We start from the raw sequence: 10,000 nt of genomic DNA, 5'->3' as shown, positions 1-10,000 counted from the left end.
GCAGGGTAATGTAATATCAGGGTAATGTAATATCAGGGTAATGTAATATCAGGGTAATGTAATATACATTTACATTTAAGTCATTTAGCAGACGCTCTTATCCAGAGCGACTTACAAATTGGTGCATTCACCTTATGACATCCAGTGGAACAGTCACTTTACAATAGTGCATCTAAATCTTAAAGGGGGGGTGAGAGGGATTACTTATCCTATCCTAGATATTCCTTAAAGAGGTGGGGTTTCAGGTGTCTCCGGAAGGTGGTGATTGACTCCGCTGTCCTGGCGTCGTGAGGGAGTTTGTTCCACCATTGGGGGGCCAGAGCAGCGAACAGTTTTGACTGGGCTGAGCGGGAACTGTACTTCCTCAGTGGTAGGGAAGCGAGCAGGCCAGAGGTGGATGAACGCAGTGCCCTTGTTTGGGTGTAGGGCCTGATCAGAGCCTGGAGGTACTGAGGTGCCGTTCCCCTCACAGCTCCGTAGGCAAGCTCCGTATCAGGGTAGTGTTAAATCAGGGTAATATTATATCAGGGTAATGTAATAGCAGGGTAATGTTAGCCAGTCAGTCAGCCAGCCAGCCAGCCAGTCATCAATCCATCCAGCCAGCCAACCATCCAGCCAGCCAGCCAGCCAGCCAGTCATCAATCCATCCAGCCAGCCAGCCAGTCAGGTGTGTGTTGACTCGACAGCCAGGAGCCCTAGGCTTTGCACGGCCACAGCACACTGTCATGTTCTCCCACTGAACCATTGCCACTTTGATGACCTTACCCAGTAATGAACCGCCGGGCTGGCGGGTGTGTTTGATTTACAATATTAAGCACAGCCCCTGGATCAGATACAAACCTCACCAGATCAGACTTGACCTTTTGATGGCTTCTAATTGTGGCACGTTGGGAGTTGTGGGTGATATTAGCGACAGTCTGGGATTGATTTGATTTAGCCTCAGGTTGATGATTCAGAGACATCACAGCTGACAAAAGAACATCACTGGAGGAGTGGATGATGTGAGTAGAATGTAACCTTGTAGATGATGTGAGTAGAATGTAACCTTGTAGATGATGTGAGTAGAATGTAACCTTGTAGATGATGTGAGTAGAATGTAACCTTGTAGATGATGTGAGTAGAATGTAACCTTGTAGATGATGTGAGTAGAATGTAACCTTGTAGATGATGTGAGTAGAATGTAACCTTGTAGATGATGTGAGTAGAATGTAACCTTGTAGATGATGTGAGTAGAATGTAACCTTGTAGATGATGTGAGTAGAATGTAACCTTGTAGATGATGTGAGTAGAATGTAACCTTGTAGATGATGTGAGTAGAATGTAACCTTGTAGATGATGTGAGTAGAATGTAACCTTGTAGATGATGTGAGTAGAATGTAACCTTGTAGATGATGTGAGTAGAATGTAGAATGTAACCTTGTAGATGATGTGAGTAGAATGTAACCTTGTAGATGATGTGAGTAGGAATGTAGAATGTAACCTTGTAGATGATGTGAGTAGAATGTAGAATGTAACCTTGTAGATGATGTGAGTAGAATGTAACCTTGTAGATGATGTGAGTAGGAATGTAGAATGTAACCTTGTAGATGATGTGAGTAGGAATGTAGAATGTAACCTTGTAGATGATGTGAGTAGAATGTAACCTTGTAGATGATGTGAGTAGAATGTAACCTTGTAGATGATGTGAGTAGAATGTAGAATGTAACCTTGTAGATGATGTGAGTAGGCATGTAGAATGTAACCTTGTAGTTAACAGTTTATCAGTTTAATAAACCTAGGTAACAGTTTATCAGTTTAATAAACCTAGGTAACAGTTTATCAGTTGTCTTTTAAGTACTACCTAATGCAGTTTGTCTAAGTAGATAATTGCTTTTTCTACAGACATCCTGAATGTAATGAGTCAGCAGGTTGATTTCCCGCTGAAAGGACAGTCAGCCAGTCAGTCAGCCAGTCGGCCAGTCAGTCAGCCAGTCAGCCAGTCAGCCAGCCAGCCAGCCAGCCAGCCAGCCAGCCAGCCAGCCAGCCAGCCAGCCAGTCAGTCAGTCAGCCAGCCAGCCAGCCAGCCAGTCAGCCAGTCAGTTGTATTTTCTGTCTACATTCCACGGTCTATCAAGAGAGTCAGTCAGCCAGCCAGCCAGCCAGCCAGCCAGCCAGCCAGTCAGTCAGTCAGTCAGTCAGTCAGCCAGTTGTATTTTCTGTCTACATTCCACAGTCTATCAGGAGAGTCAGTCAGTCAGTCAGTCAGTCAGTCAGTCAGACTCCACAGTCTATCAGGGAATGTCTGAAGTTTTATGAAGCATCATTGTGCTCTTCTACACCAGGTCTGTAGAAGGTTCTGGTAGGGTTGTAGTCTACAGGCTGGTAGTAGAAGGTTCTGGTAGTGTTGTAGTCTACAGGCTGGTAGTAGAAGGTTCTGGTAGTGTTGTAGTCTACAGGCTGGTAGTAGAAGGTTCTGGTAGTGTTGTAGTCTACAGGCTGGCAGTAGAAGGTTCTGGTAGTGTTGTAGTCTACACCAGGTCTGTAGAAGGTTCTGGAAGTGTTGTAGTCTACAGGCTGGTAGTAGAATGTTCTGGTAGTGTTGTAGTCTACAGGCTGGTAGTAGAAGGTTCTGGTAGTGTTGTAGTCTACACCAGGTCTGTAGAAGGTTCTGGTAGTGTTGTAGTCTACAGGCTGGCAGTAGAAGGTTCTGGTAGTGTTGTAGTCTACAGGCTGGCAGTAGAAGGTTCTGGTAGTGTTGTAGTCTACACCAGGTCTGTAGAAGGTTCTGGTAGTGTTGTAGTCTACAGGCTGGCAGTAGAAGGTTCTGGTAGTGTTGTAGTCTACAGGCTGGTAGTAGAAGGTTCTGGTAGTGTTGTAGTCTACACCAGGTCTGTAGAAGGTTCTGGTAGTGTTGTAGTCTACAGGCTGGTAGTAGAGGTTTCTGGGGACATAAAGGAAAGGAGACAGGGGACAGCCTTGCCTGGTTTCTCTTTGTTGTGGGACATGAATGAATGCAGTCTATTAGAATACGTTAGAGAAATAACCTTTCTGTTTGCATTTCACAGTATGTGTTGGTGATAGCCGTGTTGTCACAGAGAGACGTAGAGATGGGTGTTTTAACGTTGTAATCTAACCCCCTACACATCACACCAACACAGTGGAAAGAGGGATGAAATCATGCCATTATCAGAGTCTCGTTTCTGACTTTAACCACCCCACCCCCCTCCCATCTGCCCTGTGACACCCTGCACCCTCTCCCAGCCAGCCAGTTGAAAGCACCTTGTTAACGGGGCCTTTTGTGACGGCAGAGAGTCATTTATTACATGAATGAAAGAGAGAAATTCCTTCCCTGCATGCTTCCCTGCATGCTTCCCTGCATGTTTCACGATTTGCTTCACGATTTGCTTCACTGTGTTTCAGCAGCTTTTCAGCAGCAGCAATAGAAGGTCTTGAGACGTGTGATATTTCTGTTACATCCAAATGGTTCACCTGAGGGAAGTCTAGGTCTGGTCAAGACCTCTTGTGTTCATAACATGGTGCCGTTTATCAACACAAACACACGTGAGAACAGGCACAGAGACAGAGGCGTGCCGCTGAGGGCGATATGCTGATGTCACCATCTGCTGCTCTCCGTTGAAACGTGATGCGTACCTAAATACTCAGCGGAACCTTCTAGTTGCACAGCTGTCTAATGGGCCTAAACCACTACAGATAAAACATGGAGACCTGATGGAGATTTGGTCACAATAAACACACGTGTTCAGAACACATCACAGGGTATGACGTCATGTCATCTAACATAGTGATCATAAACGTTGACTCTGAATATGACCGGTTGCATCACCGCCTGGTATGGCAACTGCTCGGGCCTCCAACCGCAAGGCGCTACAGGCTCCTTCTGTTCAGAACAACCCAGGGTATGACGTCATGTCATCTTGTAACTGTACATCTAACATAGTGATCATAAACGTTGACTCTGAATATGACCGGTTGCATCACCGCCTGGTATGGCAACTGCTCGGGCCTCCAACCGCAAGGCGCTACAGAGGGTAGTACGTACGTCCCAGTACATCACCGGGGCCAACCTTCCTGCAGTCCAGGACTTCTGTACCAGTTGGTGTCATAGGAAGGCCCTAAAAATGGTCAGAGACTCCAGTCACCCAAGTCATGGACTGTTCTCTCTGCTACCACTCAGCAAGTGGTACCGGAGCGCCAAGTCAAGGTCCAAAAGGCTTCTTAACAGTTTCTACCCCTCAAGCCATAAGACTCCTGAACATCTACTCTATGTTGTTATCATCTATGCACTTTAACTTTACCTACATATTACCTCAACTAACCGGTGCCCCCACACATTGACTCTGTACCAGTATCCCCTGTATATAGCCTCCACACTGACTCTGTACCAGTATCCCCTGTATATAGCCTCCACATTGACTCTGTACCGTAACACCCTGTATATAGCCACCACATTGACTCTGTACCGTAATACCCTGTATATAGCCTCCACATTGACTCTGTACCGGTACCCCCTGTATATAGCCTCCACATTGACTCTGTACCGGTACCCCCTGTATATAGCCTCCACATTGACTCTGTACCGGTACCCCCTGTATATAGCCTCCACATTGACTCTGTACCGGTACCCCCTGTATATAGCCTCCACATTGACTCTGTACCGTAACACCCTGTATATAGCCTCCACATTGACTCTGTACCGTAATACCCTGTATATAGCCTCCACATTAACATTAACAATTGAATTTACCACAGGTGGACTCCAATCAAGTTGTAGAAACATCTCATGGATGATCAATGGAAATAGGATGCACATGAGCCCAATTTCGAGTCTCATAGTAGGAAAAGGGTCTGAATACTTGAAAATGTAACATTTTCTAAAAACCTGTTTTCACTTTGTCATTATGGGGTATTGTGTGTAGATTGCTGAGATGTATTTCATTTAATCAATTTTAGAATAAGGCTGTAACATAACAAAATGTGGAAAAAGTCAAGGGTTCTGTTACAGCCACTACGTTACAATTTAGGCTTTTATTCGTTCCCAAAACTGCCCTTAGTCGTAGATGGGAGCAAATGGCTACTGCCAGCTTAGTATTAAAGACGTAAAGGCTAAAAATGAGATTTTAACTGTGTCATTTTTCAAATGCAACAGACTGGTCAGAGTGCTGTTTCCACATGACTTGCGTTTCTGTACAGACCCATCATGCATCCTGTACACACAGCGTCACCCTTAGGGGCCCCCAGAGGCCACAGGCCCAGGGTCAGATTCCTCTTCACTAAAACACCCAGAGATGTATATCAAGTTAAACACCCAACAGGCACAACAGCCTTCAGGATGCTTTAACAGAACAGCATGTTGTGTTTTCAAACAACCTTCATCTGGGCGTTGCCCTAGCAACCTACATCAGGGCGTTGCCCTAGCAACCTTCTTCAGGGCGTTGAGGATACATGAGGATACTAGTTTTTAAAGCAGTTATTTTGGCCTTGCAATTTGGTCTAAGGTCCAGAGAAACTCAATATCTCAACTATTTTCATTGTGTATAGATCAGTGGTTTGACCACAGCTGCTCCTCAGTGTGTGTCTGGAGGTAGAAGAGACAAAGAGATCTATTGAACGGGGGGGATTGTAACGCTGTGGGATGGGAAGCACGGTACAAGCTGATAAATAACAATAAAATAATTCATTGAATTTGTAAAGCGCTTTTCTTACAAATATATATATATATACAGTGCCTTGCGAAAGTATTCGGCCCCCTTGAACTTTGCGACCTTTTGCCACATTTCAGGCTTCAAAACATAAAGATATAAAACTGTGTTTTTTTGTGAAGAATCAACAACAAGTGGGACACAATCATGAAGTGGAACGACATTTATTGGAGTGGAGGCTGTTATAGCAGCAATGTTCCTACATCTAGTGGAAAGCCTTCCCAGAAGAGTGGAGGCTGTTATAGCAGCAATGTTCCTACATCTAGTGGAAAGCCTTCCCAGAAGAGTGGAGGCTGTTATAGCAGCAATGTTCCAACATCTAGTGGAAAGCCTTCCCAGAAGAGTGGAGGCTGTTATAACAGCAATGTTCCAACATCTAGTGGAAAGCCTTCCCAGAAGAGTGGAGGCTGTTATAGCAGCAATGTTCCAACATCTAGTGGAAAGCCTTCCCAGAAGAGTGGAGGCTGTTATAGCAGCAATGTTCCAACATCTAGTGGAAAGCCTTCCCAGAAGAGTGGAGGCTGTTATAGCAGCAATGTTCCAACATCTAGTGGAAAGCCTTCCCAGAAGAGTGGAGGCTGTTATAGCAGCAATGTTCCCACATCTAGTGGAAACTCTTCCCAGAAGAGTGGAGGCTGTTATAGCAGCAATGTTCCAACATCTAGTGGAAAGCCTTCCCAGAAGAGTGGAGGCTGTTATAGCAGCAATGTTACAACATCTAGTGGAAAGCCTTCCCAGAAGAGTGGAGGCTGTTATAGCAGCAATGCTCCCACATCTAGTGGAAACTCTTCCCAGAAGAGTGGAGGCTGTTATAGCAGCAATGTTCCAACATCTAGTGGAAAGCCTTCCCAGAAGAGTGGAGGCTGTTATAGCAGCAATGTTCCAACATCTAGTGGAAAGCCTTCCCAGAAGAGTGGAGGCTGTTATAGCAGCAATGTTCCAACATCTAGTGGAAAGCCTTCCCAGAAGAGTGGAGGCTGTTATAGCAGCAATGTTCCAACATCTAGTAGAAAGCCTTCCCAGAAGAGTGGAGGCTGTTATAGCAGCAAAGGGGGGACAGAATGAAATGTTTGAAGAGCAGGTGTCCACATACTTCGTGGTCATGTAGTGTATACAGAACAAAGCTATTTAAATCAATTGTTTATTTTTTATTTATTTTTATTTTACCTTTATTTAACTAGGCAAGTCAATTAAGAACAAATTCTTATTTGCAATGACGGCCTAGGAACAGTGGGTTAACTGCCTGTTCAGGGGCAGAACGACAGATTTGTACCTTGTCAGCTCGGGGATTTGAACTTGCAACCTTTCGGTTACTAGTCCAACACTAACCACTGGACATACCTGATACCATTGGGTCATTGTCCTCTGATCGTCTTCTGGGATGGATGCAGTAGGTCCACTGGGTCAGTGTTTTTTGTACAGTAGGTGTGAAACATTATGTTGTTACAAGTAGAAACCTAAACTCAGGATGTTGGTCCCTGTGTTGTGTTGCTAGGGTCCCAGCTGTACCTAGGGCGGACCTGAGTGCACAGTTGCAGGCTGATTGTGTTAGACCTCGTTAGACCGCGTTAGACCTTGTTAGACCTCATTAGACCTCATTAGACCGCTTTAGACCTCATTAGACCACGTTAGACCTCATTAGACCACGTTAGACCTCATTAGACCACGTTAGACCTCATTAGACCTCATTAGACCACGTTAGACCTCATTCGAATGCGTTAGACCTCAATAGACCGTGTTAGACCTCATTAGACCGTGTTAGATCGTGTTAGACCGTGTTAGACCTCATTAGACCACGTTAGACCTCTTTAGACCTTGTTAGACCTCATTAGACCTCATTAGACTACTTTAGACCACGTTAGACCGTGTTAGACCTCATTAGACCACGTTAGACCTCATTAGACTGCTTTAGATCTCGGTAGACCTCATTAGACCATGTTAGACCTCATTAGACCTCATTAGACCGTGTTAGACCTCATTAGACCGTGTTAGACCTCATTAGACCGCGTTAGACCTCATTAGACCGCGTTCGACCTCATTAGACCGCGTTCGACCTCATTAGACCGCTTTAGACCTCGTTAGACCGTGTTAGACCTCTTTAGACCGCATTAGACCACGTTAGACCTCATTAGACCACGTTAGACAACATTAGACCACGTTAGACAACATTAGACCACATTATACCTCATTAGACCTCATTAGACCTCATTAGACCACGTTAGACCTCATTAGACCGTGTTAGACTTCATTAGACCTCATTAGACCTCATTAGACCGTGTTAGACTTCATTAGATCGCATTAGACCGAGTTCGACCGTGTTAGACCTCATTTGACCGTGTTAGACCTCATTAGACCATGTTAGACCATGTTAGACCTCATTTGACCGCTTTAGACCTCATTAGACCGCGTTAGACCGAGTTAGACCGTGTTAGACCTCATTTGACCGCGTTAGACCTCATTAGACCGTGTTAGACCTCATTTGACCGTGTTAGACCTCATTTGACCGTGTTAGACCTCATTAGACCGTGTTAGACCTCATTAGACCGTGTTAGACCGCGTTAGACCACGTTAGACCGTGTTAGACCTCATTAGACTGCGTTAGACCTCATTAGACCATGTTAGACCTCATTAGAACGTGTTAGACCTCATTAGACCGCGTTAGACCACGTTAGACCTCATTAGACCGTGTTAGACCTCATTAGACCGTGTTAGACCGTGTTAGACCTCATTAGACCGCGTTAGACCACGTTAGACCTCATGAGACCGTGTTAGACCTCATGAGACAGCATTAGACCGCGTTAGACTGTGTGTGACTGTGTCCTCCTCCTGGGATTGAAGAGGCGCTGCTGCGTCTTCTTCACCACGCTGTCTGTGTGGGTGGACCAATTCAGTTTGTCCGTGATGTGTATGCCGAGGAACTTAAAATGTTCCACCTTTTCCACTACTGTCCCGTCGATGTGGAAGCGGGGGGGGGTGCTCCCTCTGTTGTTTCCTGAAGTCCACAATCATCTCCTTTGTTTTGTTGACGTTGAGTGTGAGGTTATTTTCCTGACACCACACTCCGAGGGCCCTCACCTCCTCCCTCGTCTCGTCGTTGTTGGTAATCAAGCCTATCACTGTAGTGTCGTCAGCAAACTTGATGATTGAGTTGGAGTCGTGCGTGGCCACGCAGCCATGGGTGAACAGGGAGTAACAGGAGAGGGCTGAGCACACACCCTTGTGGAAGTGGAGAAGTCCGGGACCCAATTGCGCAGGGCGAGATTCAGACCCAGGGTCTGTGTTAGACTGTGTGAGGTTGTATGTATGACAGCATTGTGCTGTGTTGCAGGCTCCCAGCGGTGCCAGGCCTGAGGAAGAACTGGAGAGGCTCACCAAGAAGATGCTGTATGACATGGACAACCCTCCGGCTGAGGAGTACTTTGGTGAGACTTGTTATCTACTGTATGTCTCTGACCTCCCCCCCAGTTTTCCTATGGGTCAATCCCCTACACCACGTTAGAGGGTTGAGGCCCTACCTTTTCCTATGGGTCAATCTCCTACACCACGTTAGAGGGTTGAGGGCCTACCTTTTCCTATAGGTCAATCTCCTAGAGGGTTGAGGCCCTACCTTTTCCTATGGGTCAATCTCCTACACCACGTTAGAGGGTTGCGGCCCTACCTTTTCCTATGGGTCAATCTCCTACACCACGTTAGAGGGTTGCGGCCCCACCTTTTCCTATGGGTCAATCTCCTAGAGGGTTGAGGCCCTACCTTTTCCTATGGGTCAGATAGTCACCTACTAGTTTTGACAGTATCAATCATTCATCATCTAGTATGTTGGATTGCCTAACTATCCAAATCCATTCCCATGCACACACCCAGGTGATAATACAGTAGGGAAGTAGAGAAGTAGGGCAGTAGGGCAGTAGGGGAGTAGGGCAGTAGAGAAGTAGGGCAGTAGAGAAGTAGGGCAGCAGATAAGTAGGGCAGTAGAGAAGTAGGGCAGTAGAGAAGTAGGGCAGTAGAGAAGTAGGGCAGTAGGGGAGTAGGGCAGTAGGGGAGTAGGGCAGTAGAGAAGTAGGGCAGTAGGGGAGTAGAGAAGTAGGGCAGTAGGGGAGTAGGGCAGTAGAGAAGTAGGGCAGTAGAGAAGTAGGGCAGCAGAGAAGTAGGGCAGCAGAGAAGTAGGGCAGCAGAGAAGTAGGGCAGTAGAGAAGTAGGGCAGTAGAGAAGTAGGGGAGTAGAGAAGTAGGGCAGTAGAGAAGTAGGGCAGTAGAGAAGTAGGGCAGCAGAGAAGTAGGGCAGCAGGGGAGTAGGGCAGTAGG

At 46.2% G+C, this 10,000-nt stretch overlaps 1 protein-coding gene across 2 annotated transcripts in view; it reads left to right on the top strand.

Moving 5' to 3' along the window:
• LOC123996316 (LIM domain containing preferred translocation partner in lipoma) overlaps positions 1 to 10,000 on the top strand; it is a 436,125-nt gene that overhangs the window by 250,383 nt on the left and 175,742 nt on the right. For both annotated transcript variants that reach the window (XM_046299668.1, XM_046299676.1), the window contains one exon: positions 9,028 to 9,121. In XM_046299668.1, coding sequence (XP_046155624.1) covers positions 9,028 to 9,121 — 94 coding nt within the window. The remainder of the gene's footprint in view (positions 1 to 9,027; positions 9,122 to 10,000) is intronic.

Source organism: Oncorhynchus gorbuscha, linkage group LG02 (assembly GCF_021184085.1).
Source record: "Oncorhynchus gorbuscha isolate QuinsamMale2020 ecotype Even-year linkage group LG02, OgorEven_v1.0, whole genome shotgun sequence".
NCBI lineage: Eukaryota > Metazoa > Chordata > Actinopteri > Salmoniformes > Salmonidae > Oncorhynchus > Oncorhynchus gorbuscha.
The sequence above is the reverse complement of the archived record's forward strand: the minus strand, read 5'-3'. Positions and strand labels throughout refer to the sequence as shown.